Source organism: Microcebus murinus, chromosome 12 (assembly GCF_040939455.1).
Source record: "Microcebus murinus isolate Inina chromosome 12, M.murinus_Inina_mat1.0, whole genome shotgun sequence".
In the NCBI taxonomy this organism is placed as follows: domain Eukaryota; kingdom Metazoa; phylum Chordata; class Mammalia; order Primates; family Cheirogaleidae; genus Microcebus; species Microcebus murinus.
Window position 1 is genome coordinate 92925927 of NC_134115.1, and position 17829 is coordinate 92943755.

Genomic DNA, 17829 nt, shown 5'->3' on the forward strand with positions numbered 1-17829 from the left:
GAGAAGTGTCAACCCCTGTTGGGACCAACATGGAAAGAACCGGAAGCCATTCCGCTTACTTGGAGTTCTGAAGTAACTGCAAATAACCACTTAATTGCTTTTAAATAGGCAACAAAAGTGTCAATCTAAACTGAGAGCTGCACACTCCTCTCAGAGCACGCCGCTCTCCCAGAAGCAAGGGTCAAGACATGACGAGTAGTGACGTAACAAAACCACTAAAAGAACTGTCAGTGTTAAGTGCATCATCTTTCAGGAGAAACATGCTCAGAGTGAAAAATATTCTACTTTACCAAAATCTGTCTTTATTAAAGTGAACAAATCATTAGAGCACTATCCAAAACGGAATTAGCAATGACTGTGGTTGGCTCAGCCTGCCACTTTAAATGAGGCAAACGCCACTAAGAGTACCATTCACCGTCCTCATGATCGAGTGTCAGAAAGAATCACCGCCATACTGGGAAGCATTATTCTAGCAGAAGACAGACTTTGCAGACTTCAGTGCTTTCAGTGAACTGGTATTTTCAGTAAACTCCTTCTGAGCAGCAGGGAACAAGAATTTTTTCAGAAATCTTAGACTTGGATATAAATGTTGGCAGTAGACACAATCAATAAATATCATACAACTTCTCAAATGAAAAAGATTTCCCACTATGAATTCCTTCTCTAAAGACATTCAAACACCCGACCCAAGAGCGAGTCTGTCCTGCGCCCGCAGGAGGCTGCAGCTGGCCGACACGAGGGTGCCGGGCGATGTGCAAAGGGGCAAGGGGAGAGGCGGGAAAGCAAAGTGGATTGCGTTCAACTCGTACTGACGGAGAACTTCAAGTAAGGGAGGCCGGCGGCCCAGGGGTCTCGCCCATGGGGGCCTCTCCTCAGGAGCCTCAGTGGCGAGCAGCGACCACAGCAGCAGGAACCACAGGGACACGGCGTTTATTTCTCCACTCTCACGCCGCCTGGCAGCCCTGCGTGAGCTGGGAGCTGGGAGAGCGGTTTTCTTTGTTGTCTAGAAGCCTCTTTGCAAAAGGTTTGTTGTGACTCTGCACACTTCGTACCCAAATGGATGAAAATAATAAATAAGAATCCTGTGGGCACACCCTTCAGACGCCTGGCTGTGTCCGTGTCATTTACGAGTCTGGGTCTTCTTTGGCACTGCGGGCCGCTTGGGCTGCCACAAGTGGTTGTGGATCGTGAGCGCGTCCACGCTGACGGACATGGTTTTGGCAGGGATCAAGTTAAACTGTTTTCGGTCTGAGCTGTATTTATACAGCTTGTCAATCATCTTCTTGGTGATGTTCTTTGGCCCTGTGCCAGTGAGTTTGTAGATTTCTTCAGTGTCAGGGTAGTAGCAGTAAAGCGCCCTGAACTGGCAGCCAGCGTCGCGAAACAGTATGATGTAGTGATTGGCGTCACACTTCTCCAGCTCCTGTGTGGAAGGAGTAAAGGAGACACACTTCAGAGTCACTCCAGTCCTCACAGGTCCCCAAGCTCACCCAGCACCACACCGGGAGAGGTGAACGGCCAGGTGACCCCACCCGTAAGGGCGGCTTTCTGGTATGTTAACCACAGTCCCCCTAGTTTACACGGTGGGTGCATCCACTTCATGGGACACTATAAGCCACTGAGACTGCACTCTAGATAAGCAAGCGAACATGTGTTTAAGATGAAGGGAGAAATGACATCAAAAGATGCTCCTGGTCACCCACCAGAGAAAGGCCCCTCACACCACAGTGAGATGGCCCCTCACACTGCTAGGATGGCAGTGACATCAGACAGACAGTGACAAGTGGCGGCAAGCAGGTGGAACTACTTACTGATGGTGGATATATGGTGCAGCCACTGTGAAAACCAGCTTGGTAATTCTCCACATTATTTAAAAAAAGTTACCACTGACCCAGCAATTCCTCTCTCATGTATACAGAGGAGAAATGAAAACATGCATCTACACAGAAATTGCTAGGTAACTGTTTATAGCAGCACTATCCCTAATAGTCAAAAAGTCGAAGCAAACCCATCACACGTATGTATCAATAAAAAATTTTTTTACAAACTAGAAACGACCCAAGCGTCCATCAACAGATGACTGAATAAACAATGTGGTCGATCCATACAGTGGAATATTATCTAGCCAAAAAAGAAATGATGTTCTGACAGACATCATGACACTAATTGTAACTTAAAGGCAGTATTAATATATATTGCCATGTGAAGGAAGCCAGAACCACAGATCACGTGTCTTGTGACTCCAGTTATAGGAAATGTCTGGAAGAGACAAGAGTAGCTCAGCAGCTACCAGGAAGGATGGGGAGTGAACGCTGACAGGCATGGAGTTTTTGGGGGGAAATGAAAATGTTCGGGAATCATACAGTGGTGGTGGTTGTACTCTTCTATGAATATACTAAAAAGCTCTGGATTGTATAATTTAAAGGGGTGACTTTTATGGTATGTGAACTGTATCTCAATAAAGCTGTTACCAAAAATATGGAAAAATCTGAAGCAAATACAGTAAACTGCCAACACGTGTTATGGTGTTTGTTGTAGCATGTTCTCAAGTTTGAAACATGTTTTTAAACGTCATCATCATTTTTAAAAATGGTCCTCCTCATGTAGGGAAATCTGAGCACAGTGAACGGGTTTCACTTTCCACCCCAGCAGTTCTCAAAGTGTGGCCCAAGGGTTCCCGAAACATTCTCAGGCATCTGTGAGGCCAAGGCCCTCTGCCCCGGGAAGCTCAGACGTCACCATCATCGGCAGCTCACTCTCCTCTCCTGAGCGTCCCACCTTCCAGAGGCCACATGACACGTGAGGTTGTAACAGGTGGAACACAGAAGCAGCTAAGATTCTAGCTTTCTTCTATAAAGCCAGGAACTAACAAGACTTATAAAAATGTAAAATAATGCCACTCTTCTATTTATTCTTGCTTTAGAAACTAGTTATTTTTTTCTTTTTTACAAATGTACAGTTTTAGTCAGCATTTAAGGGGTATATTAAATATTGTAAATATTTTTTAAAGGATTAAGTAGAAAAACTGGAATCCAAAACCATACACGCAATACTGATTTCAACTACACACACGCTGTGTTCACGTAATAGCAGCCGCAGAGGCCAGGCAGGGGTTATTTGCAGGGACAGTGGGTGGTGGGTAGCAGATGCCATCCTGCTGCCGTCAGTGCTGCCCATGCAGTGGAGAAGGGGCACAGCCCCCCTGGTGTCAGCGCGCACTTTAGAGCAGGCCGAAGCTGCTGTCATATGAAGGCCTGACGTCTGAGGCCCTGCTGCTGGCGGAGTCCCCAGTCACCAGCAGGTAGGAGGAGCTCCCGGCGCCTAACCGCTGGTCTCCATGCTGCTTTCCTTCCAGGGCTCTAGAACTCTGGTGCATGCAGGCAACAGGGGGCCTGTGATCAGCCCCCAATAAAAGCTCTGGGCATCTAGCTCTAAAGGGCTTTCCGGGCAGGAGCACGGCCCACGGGCTGCTGCACTGCTGTTGCTGAACTGTGTGCTCCGTGTGACCCAGGGAGGCAGAGCACACGGGGCTCTGACCCCACTGGGGTCTTCTCCCAGAGCACTGGGCCGTGGGCACTGACCACCACCGTAATAACCCGGCGTGAGTGCTCCCAGGCATCTGCGTGTGGGGAGACCCTGGGGACTGCGGCCACCAACTTGTCTGTGTGGAAATCTAGTCAGGAAAAACATGATCCTGGGTTGCTTTTGCCCTGGTCAAATGAAAGAAACGTGATGGGGAGGGGGAATATTATCAGTCCAGACAATCTGCGTTAGTGAGAAAAGGACACACCTGTTTTAAAGAGGAGGGTCACTAATTCCAGGTGCCATTTTAATTTTTTCAACTAAAAGGAAGTGATTGAGGACCAGGGGTTGGCCTTAATTATTAAAAAGTAGAATTTCTGAGGAAAGACAGATCACTGCATAATTTTCACTCATTCCTATTCAAAAGCCACTGTAGCCCAAGGGAAGCAACCTAAGACCCACCACACCTGTGCCTGGACCCTGGCGCAGGGTCGGCTCTGCTTCTCCGTTCCTAGAATTCCACTCCTGCCAGTTGGAGGAACCAGCAGGGACCTGCCCCTAAGTGTCAGGCTCCTGTCTCCAATCTCCTCCTTGGCATGTGCACCTGGATCTTGAGAGGTGTCTGAAGTCCACGTGCTCACAGAACCTGTCCTCCCACGCCGCCCCACTCCCGCTCACCTCCATCTCCCTCCCTTGTAAAATCAGAAGGCCCTGCAAGGCTCCACCCTCGACCATGCTCCCGAAGCTGGCTGCGCCCACCCAGGTCTGCCCCTCACGCACCCCTACTCCCTCCTCACTTTCCTGCGGTCAGTTCTGACCCTGTTCGGAGGACAGGTTGGTCACTGGCCCTCCTCTGCCCACACCTTGCATCTACCTGTCCTACTCAGAGTAAAGCCAAAATCCTCCCTGGGCCCAGAGGCCCTGAGTAATCTGTTTTCCCATGACCTCTGACCCCACTCCCCCCAACTGGCCGACGGGTGTTATGTCGGCACATGGGCTCACTCCTGCCTGCCTGGAACATCCTTCCCCCACATCTGCACACTTCCTCCTTCCCTCCCTGCAAGTTCCTGCTCAAATGCCACCTTGTCATTGAGACCTACTATGATCGACTCGCTGAGCTTGGCAGCAGGTCCCACATGTCCCAGCCTATGGCCCACGGGCCACATGAGCCAGCCATGCGTCATAGCATTTTCAGGGAATCAGCCGCACCCACTGGCCTGCACACTGTCTGTGGCTGTTTGCACGGTACAGAGATAGGGCGTGTGGCCCACACAGCTGTGGACACTTACTGCTTGGCCCTGCAGAAGTCACCTGCGATTCTTCCACCAGGTGACGACTCACCTCACCAATGTAACCAAACACTCAGAACAGCATGCGAACAGGGAGGCACGCCCTGAGCCTTCCTGACTCCTTCACCTACAGACCAGAAGCTTCCAACTGCCAGGGAACATCAGGCCCTGACCTTGGCCCATCTACTTCCAGCCACCGGCTGCACCTTTCCACCTCCCAGGGGCAGAAGCTGGACGTAGCTCAGCAGCAGATAGGCGCGGAGTCAGCCCCGCCCTGCTTGGGGCCTACAGCCACGCCAAGCCTGGGGCTCAGGGAGGGAAGAGTTAACAAAACAAACAAGCAGCATTTTAGCCTAGACAGGCTTCCCATTTCTCTGTGATCAGGACCCAATCCTGGAGCCCCTCCTGCCACCTGAGCACAGTGCTGCGTCAGCCTCCTGCATCTCCAATCACCCGGTTCCAGCTACCAAACTAGTTCTACTATGTTTCTCCACTTAAAAAAAATTTTAACCCAAATTTCTCCTTCCCCACCTCTCCCCCTCACGCCCCCATTTAGTGTCACCCACCTGGGTGACACAGACCAGTCTTCTCACCCAGCCTGGAAGGCTGCTCCGCCCCCGGCTCTGCCCCGAGTGGACTGTGCGCTGGAGTGTCTGCCCGGCTAGTCTAGGTCCCGCTTCCCTGGTGCAATCCTGCTCGAGGCCGTCCCAATTCCTAAAGCCGCAGCTCAGGAGATGGGCACTCAGGCCCTTGGAATCACTCAGGGGAAGAGCCCTCAGCCTTACAGCAGAATCACTCAGCAGAAATTATGAGCAAACCATTGAGAATGTTTTCTATTAAAAAGAACTCTTGATTTAGAAACACCTTTTATTCTCCACAAAATTTAGTGGTAAAATCTGATACTTGCCTCTAATATTGAATTCTTGTGCGGTTCATTCACTTTTCCAGCCAGACAGCAATGGGATATCGCATTGTGAATGATAGGTTTGTTTGATTTGCTACTGGGTTCCTTAAAGAGCTTGGGACCTAAGAAATCAGGCCAAGATTTGCAAAATTAGCATTTTAAGGCACGAACACACACACACACAAAAACCCCAACAATTTTTTAGCAGTGAGCAATGGGTAGGCTAAATTACGGACATTTGTGATTTTTTGAAAATGGGAAGAGCCACTTCAAATTTATTTAAAGAATTCCAAGTTTAAAATTTTACAAAAACTATGCTGGGCATAGTGGCGTGCGCCTGTAAGTCCCAGCTACTCGGGAGGCTGAGGAAGGAGGATCACTTGAGCCCAGGAGTTGGAGGCTGCAGTGAGCTATTATGATGTCACGGCACTCTACCTGGGCGACAGAGAGAGAGCACGTCTCCAGAAAGAAAGGAAGGAAGAAAGGAAAGGGATTAAAAGAAGGGAAGGGAAAGGAAGGGAGGGAAAAGAAAAAAGAAAGAAAAGAAAAAGAACAGGGAGGAGAGGAAGAAGGAAAAGAGAAGAAAAAAGAAAGAAAAATATTTTTTACAAAGACTAAAGTAATAATGTATCCCCTTTCTAACTTTACCATAGAAAGTGTGTTTCTTTACCACAGAAACACAAAACCAGGAACTGACTTTAATAGTCTTCCGGTTCAAAGTGCCCAGGACACGTGCAGCACGCTGGCCCTGTGGGTGGGGGGGGGTGACAGGCCCATGCCTCCCACACCCCTGCCTCAAGGCAGACAGCAGGAGGGCCTGAAAGCTTCTACGAGGACAATGCACCTGTTCCAAACACCAAATAGCCAAACACAGCTCTCTGACACTAAATAAAACACTGTATCAGAAAAATATCTTTAAGACTAAAATAAAAAACAGACATTTTAAAGAGTGCTCCGCGAAGGCGTGTGGACATGAGCACAGTGCCTCTGAGGAGGGCATGGGCCGTCACCTGTGTACTCTGCCACCGAGGCCAGGGAGGAGGCTGCGGAGGCGGTCTCCCAGTCTCGGTCCGTGCTCCTGCTGGCGTTGCGGCTCAGTATGGGCAAGGCCTCCATCGACTCAACTCTGCAGACAGAAAGGACAAAGGATGGAAGGTGTAGCCACGCGCCACCCTCCCTCTCACCTGCAGCCAGCAGGGGCTGCAGCTGTTTCTGTCACCTGACAGCAGACCAGCCGGCAACCAGGGCGGGAAGCTCACCGGCATGGGGGGGAGCCTTCAGTAGGGGGCTCATGTGGGCACCAACCCCAGGCGGCACTGAGAAACAAACACTTGAGACACTACAGAGTGAGGAGGGGAGTTGGCCCTTCACCAAGGAAGTTCATCTTCAAGCGGCCTTTCCCCGGGCACCGCCCTGCTGGAGCAGGGTGCAGGCACGGCACCCAGCCCTGATGCTGCTGGCTCGGGAAGCCAGAGGGTGAAGTCTGGCTACTGTGCTGACACCAAGCAAGGGCTGGGACCCAGGGGAGGAAGGGCCTGGCGGGCGTCTGAAAACCAGGCATCGGGGACCCCAATCCCTGGAGGCCTGAGCTGAACCCTGCAGGGAAGTCTCCACTGAGCACAGCAGATGCCAGTGCCAGGAGGAACACAACTGCCCAGAGACGCCAGTCGCAGCACCGGGGGCTGAATCCAGCCAGAGTCACTGACCGCCAGAGCCAAACTCCAAACTGAACCCTGAGGCCCTCTAAGGGACCCTCCACAAACCCAGGAGACAAGGAGAAGCCACAAGACATGGGGAGAGGCAGGAAAACACAGCCACGGTTGCCAGAGCTGTAGTCACGTAGACTTTGTTTGCTGTTGGCAAACAAAGGGTGCCAACAGCACTTGTGAGCAAGCAGGGGCTCAGTAAAAGCCACTTGAGCCCCTGGGGGGCTGCCCAGCGAGGTCCGAGGTCCACGAGGGCCCCTGGCACGCTCTCAAAAATGACTCTCTGACCATATGACCAGCGTGGGACCCCAACATGCTGCCCTGAGAGAAACGCACTTTCGCCCTGGGCTGCACCCACCAGGACTGTCACCCTCATCCAGTCCAATCACGTGGAGGCCGTCTACACAGTGGCCCGTGTGCACCACAAACACAAGGCTGAGAGGGACAGAGACAGGCTACGGACTGCCTGGGATCAGAGGACATGGCAGACACTTGGCGTGCCAGCACAATGCCGGCCGCCAGCCGACCCTGGACCCGGAGCAACACAGTTATCAGGGACACGGTGGGGCAGCTGACAACAACTAGACATGGACTTCAGATCAGATCTAAGTGCTGGTCTGACGCCTGTGGTCATGCAACAGGACGTCCTTGTTCTAGGAAATACGCGCTGAAGTGCTTGAGCTTAAAGGGCGGGGCGCTGCCCACATGCTGCGAGTGAGCGCAGACGCATCTGCACACCAGGGGAGCAAGGGGGGGGGGCGACAAAGCAAACGCCACCAGTTTAACCCTCTGGCAGGCCTGGGCGGAGGGCACTTAGGAGTTCCTTGTGAAATTACTGCAGCCATTCTGTAAACGTGCAATTACACAGAAAGTAAAGTTACAAACAAACGCATCTCTCAAGAGGTTTTAAAAAACTCTCATCAAGTTCCACTCTCTTCTCCCAAACGTCCCCAGCCCCGTGCCCGGCAGCCGTCCCGGGCCTGCTTACCGCTGGGAAGGTGTGCCCCCTGAGTGAACGCTCTCCGGCTCCGTCGTCGCCGCGGAGGCCAAGGACAGGCTGGACCCAGAATGAGTCCGGCTCAGGTTATCAGCTGCCAGAGACGGAAACAGACGTCAGTGCAATGAGGCGCTTCCATCGGGCGCCCATCAGCTCCCCTAACCTGGAGCACACAGAGCCTCCCGCTGACCCGGTGACAGCAGCAGGGAGCAGAACCTGGCCTCTATGGCATCCTGAGTCCTGCCGCCTCAGCCCCCAGCCCTGCCTAGCGGGAACTGCTCTGCATCTGGATGCCTCTCACCATCTCAGACCATCAGCCCTGGCCTCAATTTTCTCATCTGTAAAATGGGGATAATCTTCTCCACCCCTCGCACCTCACAGTTCTTGAGAAAATCAAAACGAGATAACGAACGCGAGAGCTCTACAGGGTGTGCGTGAGGCACAAGAGTCACAAGCGCATGACTGAGCCGCTTACGCGTCGAGGAGCACTTGGTTCCCGAGTCACTACACGACTCTTCCCGATGGACTGACTTTGGCCGTGGCTTTTTCGCCTTTGATTTAGGTTTGCCAAGTCCCTGTTCTTCTAAGATCTGCTGCTGCTTCCTTCGCAAGTACTCCTGTTTGATGAGCTCTCGCCGCGCCTTCTCCTCCTCTTTCCGTATCCGATCTTCCTCGGCTTTGCGCCTGGGGGGACAGTACGTGCATAATGATCCTGAGTTACAAGGATTCTCCTGCAGAACAAATCTCCCGACCTGCGACCTCCCACAGCACTTGGCGTGTCCAGGCACCGGTTCTCTCCCCCCGGCCCCTGGGCCTCAGGGTGGGCCGGCTTGCCTAGGGCGGGACACAGTGGCCACAGGCAGCCCTGGAGCTGACCAACCCTCGCCTCCCTGGAGGGCAGCATGGCTGTGCTGTCACGAGAGTTAAAGATCATCCCAGGAAGGGCCTGAACCAGAGTTTGGCACGGGAGACCCACCCAGACGCCTGCGACTATGGACAGCACCTGACGACGGAGTGGAGTGATGACACCGGGGGACGCTCCCTGCTAACCACACTGGGCTGGCCTCCAAGCCTGCCAAGGCCCTGCTCAGTCCACGCGGCGCCCACCCCTCCTGGACAGGGCAGGCAGCTTACCGGGCCTCATCTCGCTTGAGCTCAACTTCCGCTTCCAGCTGCTGCTTCCGCACACGAGCCTCTTCGGCCTTGCGCTGCTGTTTGAGGAGGAAGGCTGCCCGCTTCTTGGCGAGTTCATCTTCTGCTTTCTGTTCATCCTACAAAGCAGACATCACGTGCAACGTGATAGGAAACACCCTTACAAAGTCCAACACAGCCTTATTTCAACCCTGTACCAGACTTTAACAGACACTTAGAAAAGCTTGCTGTGTATAGTCCAAAGATTTTTCACTCTTTTTTTCAACTGACGAGTAAGTATATTTTCATAGACTCTAAAATATGAATGGAAAAGAAATAATGGCATTTAAAACGCATTAGAGGCCAGGCGCCGTGGCTCATGCCTATAATCCCAGCACTCGGGGAGGCCGAGGCAGGAGGATCGCTCGAGGTTAGGAGTTCGAGACCAGCCTGAGCAAGAGCGAGACCCTGTCTCTACTAAAAAAGAACAGAAAGAAATTAATTGGGAAACTAAAAATATATAGAAAAAAATCAGCTAGGTATGGTGGCGCGTGCCTATAGTCCCAGCGACTTGGGAGGCTGAGGAAGAAGGATCACCTGAGCCCAGGAGTTTGAGGTTGCTGTGAGCTAGGCTGACACCATGGCACTCTAGGCTGGGCAACAGAGTGAGGCTCTGTCTCAAAACACAACACAACACACATTCGAAGTCAACCAACTCTCCAGATGCCTCATAATGACTCCAGTTTGCCTTAAAAACTACATATGTATCTCCAAAATATGAGCTAATACACAAGTTGATTATTAACTTGTTTACATTTTAGAAGTACAAATACCAAATAAACCATCTTTTGAGGAGATAAACCTGACGGTCTTGCCTTACGCCATCCATGTTCTAACTGCCTGAAGCAAGAGCCTGTGGCCACGCGTGGCTCGACAGCGGGAGGCGGCGGGCTGCCATGCAAGCGTCACGGGTGCACACCACACGTGCCTGTGCTGGACACCTCAGGCAGCCGCAACACAATGGGGCGGGTTTGTGCACCTAAACATGCAAAACGTGCAGTAAAAACATGATGTGGTGATCTCATGGGACCACTGTCAGTGACCAGGTGTCACTGTGAGGCGCCCAGCTGGCTGTACGTACTATTAAAACAGAAAATAAGTTCTCACAATTTATGTTTCTCTCCATCTCAAAGAAAAAAATTGCATGAAAGGCATAGATACAGAGCGAAAAAAGAAAAACATTGTTGTTAAAGCTCCTGTGTGTCTCCAGGGTCTTTGTATCAGGGGTTGGCAAACTTCAGCCCAAAGGCCAAGTCCAGCCCGCCACCAGTTTCTGCAGAGCCTTCCCGCTATACATTTTTTTCACATTTCTAAATGCTTGAAAAATATCCTGAGATACACAAAAATTACATGGACTTCCATTCCAGGGTCCACAGGGAAGTTCCACCAACACAGCCACGCCCACCGCCTACACACCAACCCCAGGACAGACTCCCATGGCGGCAAGGCCACGTCCCTCCCCTGCCTGGCCCCTGTGCTCACCCAAGCGCTTGTCTCCCTCTCACAGCTAAGGAGAAGTGGCCACACCTCACGAATGCTGGAAGCAAACGCTTCCTATCTGTTTACCTTGAAGAAGAAGCCAACCCCTGGCTTCAGGTCACCTTCCCCGACGAGGTCTGCCGAGACGTCGACACTCACGGCCTCCCCGTCCTCATCCGGGGCTTTCAGGCCCGAGAGGTCGACTTCGATGAGGCTTGCCTTGCTGCGCAGGGGCTCCCCCACGAGGACGCTCTCTCCTCCCGCAGCGTCTGGCCCTGCCTCCACACTGGCGTCCAGAGCCTCTCTGAGGCCTGTCTGCTCCGCCGTGGTGTTTGTGTCTCTGCAAGGGGACAGGACCAGCGTCCGCTGGTTGCTTTCATCATGCAGCCTGTAACTGTCAAAGAGACACTTCCCATGCGCATCACCGCCAGGCTCTGCAGCAGCTTCCGAGCCGGGGTCAGAGGGCGTCCGAGGGCGGTTACTTGGGGGGAAGGGTCTCAAATGTGGGAGCGTCTCTACGCTGGGTGTTGGGGTCTTGCTCCGGGAGGAGCCCTGCTGCCTGTCCTTCGGGACCTTCAGCTCGGCCGGCCTTCCGGAGCGGGAATTCCGACCCTGACCCAGACGAGGGGGCTTGCGGTGGCCTGTCACTGCAGTCGGCGAGAGCGGCTCCACAAAGTGGAGCGATGCCTTTGCTTTCTGGTCCTGTGAGTTATTTTTAGAACCTGGAGTTGGTATTGTAGGAGATTTCATAAGAAGCTGCTCTTGCTGCTGGGAAATCTTCAGTATAGCCTGCTGGAGTGTGCTGATGGTCTCGTTCAGTTTCTCAATGGACAGGTCACACTCGTTCACATCCACAACCTCACCTGCGCTGTCTTCCAGGAGAGCCGCAGAAATGACCTTGTTTTTCTCGATGTCGTGCAGCATGGCAGGGTCTTTCGGCTTATGCTGCTGAGCGAAGGCCAGGCTTTCTCTGTCCACATCTTGGGCCTCACTGAGGAGATCTTCTCTCTGCTCCTTCATGAGAAACTCTTCAGTTTTAGAAACACCATCGCCAAAGTCCTCCCCGTTGTGCTGGGAATATTCTTTTGTGAAGTGTTCCGGCTGAAGTGGCTGGGACAGGACGTCGGCCTTCCCCTTCCGCACCACGTGCAAGAACGCGGCCTTGCCCAGCTTTAGGCGCTGCCGCGCGGACAGCGCCTCCATCTTCTTCTTCTGGGCCTCAATGGCCCTGCGCTTCTCCTCCAGCTGCATGTGGAGCTGCACCAGCTCCGACGCCAGGAGGCTGGCGGGGTCTTTGCTGTGCCTGCCAGGGCTCTGCTCCCTCTTCTGTCTCCACGTCGTCAGAGGGGCCGGGCAGCTTTCCGATGCGTCTGGCGTGGTCTTCTGGGAGCTGCTGGTGCTGGACTTGGTCTCGCAGCTGTTGAGTCTCTGGAGCTTTCTCTCCGCGAAGCTGGTCATCTTCACACTTCCGCTCGCCATGGAGACGCTGCTCATCTGAGAGGTTGTGCTCAGACACGGGCTCGAGCGGCCACTGGCATCATCCTTGTCTTCGTGCTCTTTCACCTTCATATCCTCCTGCAGCTTGGCCGACTCTTCTTCACCAACATATTTGGTGATGATCACAGGATGGTCCTCGCCAATAAAATCGTGCTCAGCTTCTTCTATATCTACGACGTCAGAGTCAGAGTCCTGCCTCAGAATAGCCCACGGCTCTGAATCGTGAGAGCTAGGGCTTTTTGCACAGCTGATGTATAACCTTCCCTCTGCGTCTTCCTCGGCCCGGCTGACGTGCAGGAAGAAGCCGTCAGCAGCCTGTCCCTGAGGTAGCAGATCAAACCCACCCATCGGCAGAGGCCCGCCACGCGCTTCTCCTGCAGCTTCTGCTGACTGTGGTCCTGTCTCTGCAGGGTCACTGGTTGTGGGAAATTCTGAAGAGGGGATTGGGGTAAAAGTCCTATTCAAGTCACGACTGCTGGTTGCTTTCTTTCGTACCAGAGGCTGGTGGCTCTCATTGGCCCTCCTGGACGTGAGGCTCCTTGGTCTCCCTTCCCCACGTTCATCCTCCTTGGTGATGATCTGCTTCTCTTTTGCTGGCTTAAGCACCGCGGGCATCAAGGGCTCCAAGAAAAAACTGTCAGGCTTACTCTCCCCGGGGTCTGCCTGCCCCTGGGGAGACCTGGCACTCAATGTCAGGCCTGAGGCCCGAGGTGAGGTCCTGGGGACCTCCAGGTCACCCCGGTGGGGAGCCACGTCTGTTCTAATGATGGCCACAAGTTCTTCCTCCTCATCCTCAATATTGACGTTGTTCAGGAGGCTCTTCCCATTGGCCTTGATGGCTGTGGGGTGCGGCTGGTTCTGTGGAGTCAGATTAACTATGTTGGATGCCAAACTGTCTTTGCTGATGGAGCGGGCCAAGCTGATGCTGTCGCCAGAGCCAGGATCCACATCGCAACTCGCAGCATGATGGAGAGCAAAGGGTGTCGGCTGGGACACAGGCCTAGAACACGGGAAAAAAACCCATTGGATGCTACCACGCACACACGAGAGCCCGACTCAGCACTGACCGCATGAGGGGAACACTGGCTATGCAAAGAGAATGCAAATCTCACACGCAGAAGACTGAAAACCACCTCACCTCCTCCCCGGGGAAAAGGGGAGATAATAACCAGAGATAATTTTAATTGAGTGATTTTCAAACACTGTAGTCCCAGAACCCCTTTAATACCCTTAAAAATTACTGAGGACCCCAAAGGGCTTTTGCCTGTTGTATTCATCAGTATTAACCTCTATTTGTCACACTAGAAATTAAAGCTCAGGCATTTTTAAATACTGATTATAAATTACAGTAATAAGCCCATTACATGAAAAAAGACTATATTCTCTAAAACAGAAAGTCTACAACGTAGAGAGTGGCATTATTTTACAACTCTCTAGTATCTGACTGGACCCTCCTATCTGATTCTATCTGCTATGATACCACATCACGTAGCCTCTGAAAAATTCCATGGTACACTCATGAAGAGCGCAACAATGGAAAAAAGCAGTTAACATCCTAGCATTGTTATAAAAATAATTTTGACCTTGTGAACGCCCTAAAAGGGTCTCAGTGGTCCTTAGGGATCCCTGGACTTCATCTTAAGAACTGCTGTTTAGACTAATGAACACCCAAATAGAAACGTCTTTGAAACGTGGAGAGTCACCTGTTTTTTTTTTCTGGCCACGCCACTGCTGCACCTCGAGGCTGACCATCGACTCGGGTTAGAGAATTAGAGCGATGTCGCTGATCTGTAGGTGAAGGAAATAGTAAATGTATTAATTCAGTGTTAAGTAACCAATTTTACGCCATCTGAAATTCTTTCGGTATAACCACCATTTCTCTAGGAAAGGAATTATGATTCGATATACCAAAAGTACTCCAAGGAAAGCAGATAATCAAAACAACATACCTTTTAATAGTTTCCGTAAGTAATGTGTGATTCAACAGTGATCAGTCCAAAACATGATAATAAACTAACCATAACTATAAATGAACTTCAATATATATAAGTTCTTGGCTTATGTAAATAGCAATTTTGTGCATAGTACATATAATTTGTTGGCTTTTAATGATATTGTCACTATAAACCTATATATTCTAAGGGACATCAATACAAATTAAAATTTATTTTGCTATAGTTTTTTAAAATAAATTACTACATCAAAATAAGATTAATTTTGAGAAGTATTATTTTACTGGCCAGTAAGAAGAAATTGAGGGCGAGGGACGATAAAGAGGAAACAGCCTTCTTACCAGGGGTGTCCTCACCCTGCACCGTCTTTTGCTGTCTCTGTCTCAGCGGCAACAAGGGGTGGGGTGGGCTGAAGGCAGCGGCAGTGCCTTTCCCACTACATGGAAAAGAATTCGAGAGAAAATCGCCGGCTTATCAAGCTGCAAGTCCAAAAGCAAATGCAAAAGAAACTACAGAGACCATCACAAATTCACACCACACTCTGAGAAACTCACAGATTCTTTGGGGAAAATTACTATAAAAACAAACCAAAGGAGTACCAAGAATGTCAAACTTGGGATGAATATCCCAAAACTGCAAACAGAGGACATACTGACTCCTGGATATAATCTGTAATAAATACAACCAGTTTCAAATTTTAACAGCAAAATTCAAGTATGCAATTAAGGTTATCTTTTGAGATAAGCAAAAATAAAAATAGAAAAAGTGATCATTCAAAAAGTATGATTTTCAAAAATGCATGTTACTGGTTCAATTTAAAAAAGAGAACTTCTGAGATAAAATAGGCCATGGTGATGACCCTACTGTGTTGACTGCAGCTCTGAAAATACTGAAGAGTAACTTGAATGTGAGCCCTTCACAGAGAAGCAGGAATGTCCCACAGCGCTGGTGGGAGTGTAAAAGCGTGCAGTTTTAGAGGACAGTAAGGCAACATCCACGAAAGGCTCTAAAGCATTCACACCTTTTCTACTTCTTAGATTACAGTTTAAGAAAGGTCACAGGCACACACTGAGCTGCGGATGTGAGGACAGTCACTCCTGGTGAGGAATGGTGTGTGTGGAAAAGGTGCCATGAGGGCACAGCCCAGCACAGTTTCAGCAAAGTGACATGTGTGGAACCAGCACCCAGCGGCCCCTGCCACCTGCTGGGACCAGCTCCCCAGAAGCACACACACTCGCCACAGGGAGACTACTGTGGTTGTTTTACCTTGGGGAGAATCTGGCAAAGGGATAATCCACAAAGGTGGAATCCCAGGGGACGGCTTCCCACCCTGGGCTGTTGCTGCCTCACCTAGGCCTAAAGTTTGGCGGGGGCAAGGAGTGGGTGCTGCAAGGAGAGAGGGTCAAGGACACAGAAAGCCCAGAGGAAGCAAGTAGTCACCACTTGGGGCTCCACGAGCAGACAAGCAGCATGAACCCTGCAACCCAGACACTGGTGGACACAGCTGACCCCGTGACGACACCCCATCTGTGGAAGACTGCACAGCTGCTCAAATTGCAGAAGGTACTCATTGAATGGGAACATTGCCGCCACATACTGTCAGGTAGAAACAGCAGGTCACAGCAGTATGGGCATATTACACTCATTCTGTTTAAAGATCAGCTTCCTGTGCACACATATGCACTGCACATGCTGGACTCAACAATGGAGAGCAAAGACTGGAGAGAGGATGCTGAGCACCACACCGCCCTGAACGTGAGCACACAGCTCTGGCCTATAGAAGCCAAAGCCCTCCACCTCTGCTCCGGGTCTGGGGACGCCCCATCTCAAAGACCCCACATACAGAACACGTCTAAACCCCTACCTCAGCGACACCCTACACCTGGGTCTGCGCTCCCTCTCAAAATCCCAGCCCTTCAGGAAACAGCACTGCCTGTGCCACTTCTCCACACCCAGATCTAGGACTTCTCAACCACCCTTTCCCCCGACTCCGGCAGCCCCACGGCTGAGCCTTCAGCACTCTGCCAGTCTGACTTCCCAGCAGACACCCAGAGCAACCGAGCTTGTTTTATAACATGTTGTGTCAATAAACTAGTCATTTAAAATCACTTATGAATACCCATTCTAATCTTAAATCCCAATCCAATTGCCACATTTTAAAAATGTTCTTCCATTTTAAAAATATCTTCTGCCCATGCAGGTTGGGAATGTTAACTGGCTCCAGGCTGGAACAAGCCCCCAGCCTCCTGCTACACAAGCACGAAACAAAGCTCACACCTATTCCAAGTACAGGTTCCTTCATCCTCTCCCTAAATGCTGAGAGCAGTCAATCCACCCCAGATACAGTTATCCAAATTAGGTCTTGATGATGAAGACTCGTTTTCAAAAAACACTTTTTAAGCAATTCTATTTTTACACCAGTCTTTGAAAAATTCTATTAATATACGCTTTTTTTTTTTTTTACCAGAACCAAAATGTTCCCTGAAGTTAATGAAGTAAACTGATATTCTTCATTGGCCATCACTGTGAGCAAGAAGTCACATTACCTGAAACGCAAGAGCATTTCACTCTTTATATGCTCCTACACTATAAAAAGCAAATTTCAACTATCAGTTCAACATTTCTAATCTTTAGATGACTTTTTAGAAAGTGCAATACACGGTGGGAAGGAGGACAGAGAAATACCTTTTCTATAAACAATGTTAGGATTCGATGCATGGCCTTTAAAGGATTTCCAGCTAGTGGATGTAAGAGGCCAGGATCATTCCTGGCCTTTTGGGGAGGGGACTGAGTGGCCAGGGCAGGAGGACAACCTTTCACAAGCTAGTCTTTTGTACTTTTTGTATTACCCGTTAAAAAAAAGATAACGTCAGTTAAGATGTTAGACTAACACAAAAAGGGACATGGTGGTAAACTGATTCTGAAAGTGGAAAGACAGACTTACAGGTACTCCGGCTCTTCCGGGTGCAGGGAGTATCTGTGACAGCCTTCCGCCTGCTGCGCGGGGGGCTGCAGGTCGGCTGGGCTCCCCGCAGCAGGGCTGCCTAGGAAGCTGCGTTTGGTCGCATTGGAGATAGGTACAGGAGGCCGGCTGCTTTTTTGATGTAACACTGTTTTAGCTACAGAAATAGCAATTTTACAAAAATGTTATTTACAGTTACTTACAACAACACTAGCAAGAAGCATAGAAAAAGCCTTGCAGGTTTCATAACCATTGAAGTAATTCAACTTTTATTTGAAACCAAGCTTCTCCAAAAAACCTGGTTTCAAGTGTAACAAATGTATTCTGTAA

General features: G+C 50.6%; 1 protein-coding gene across 3 annotated transcripts in view; it reads right to left on the reverse strand.

The window, feature by feature from the left end:
• Positions 1-279: 279 nt before the first annotated feature.
• Positions 280-17829, reverse strand: part of CAMSAP1 (calmodulin regulated spectrin associated protein 1) — a 74234-nt gene continuing 56684 nt past the window's right edge. For all 3 annotated transcript variants that reach the window (XM_020289566.2, XM_020289567.2, XM_012782078.3), the window contains 10 exons: positions 17482-17656; positions 14879-14973; positions 14289-14373; positions 11176-13585; positions 9553-9689; positions 8894-9102; positions 8410-8512; positions 6726-6841; positions 5719-5837; positions 280-1423 (listed from right to left, as the gene is read on the reverse strand). In XM_020289566.2, coding sequence (XP_020145155.1) covers positions 1121-1423; positions 5719-5837; positions 6726-6841; positions 8410-8512; positions 8894-9102; positions 9553-9689; positions 11176-13585; positions 14289-14373; positions 14879-14973; positions 17482-17656 — 3752 coding nt within the window. In that variant the 3' untranslated portion in view covers positions 280-1120. The remainder of the gene's footprint in view (positions 1424-5718; positions 5838-6725; positions 6842-8409; positions 8513-8893; positions 9103-9552; positions 9690-11175; positions 13586-14288; positions 14374-14878; positions 14974-17481; positions 17657-17829) is intronic.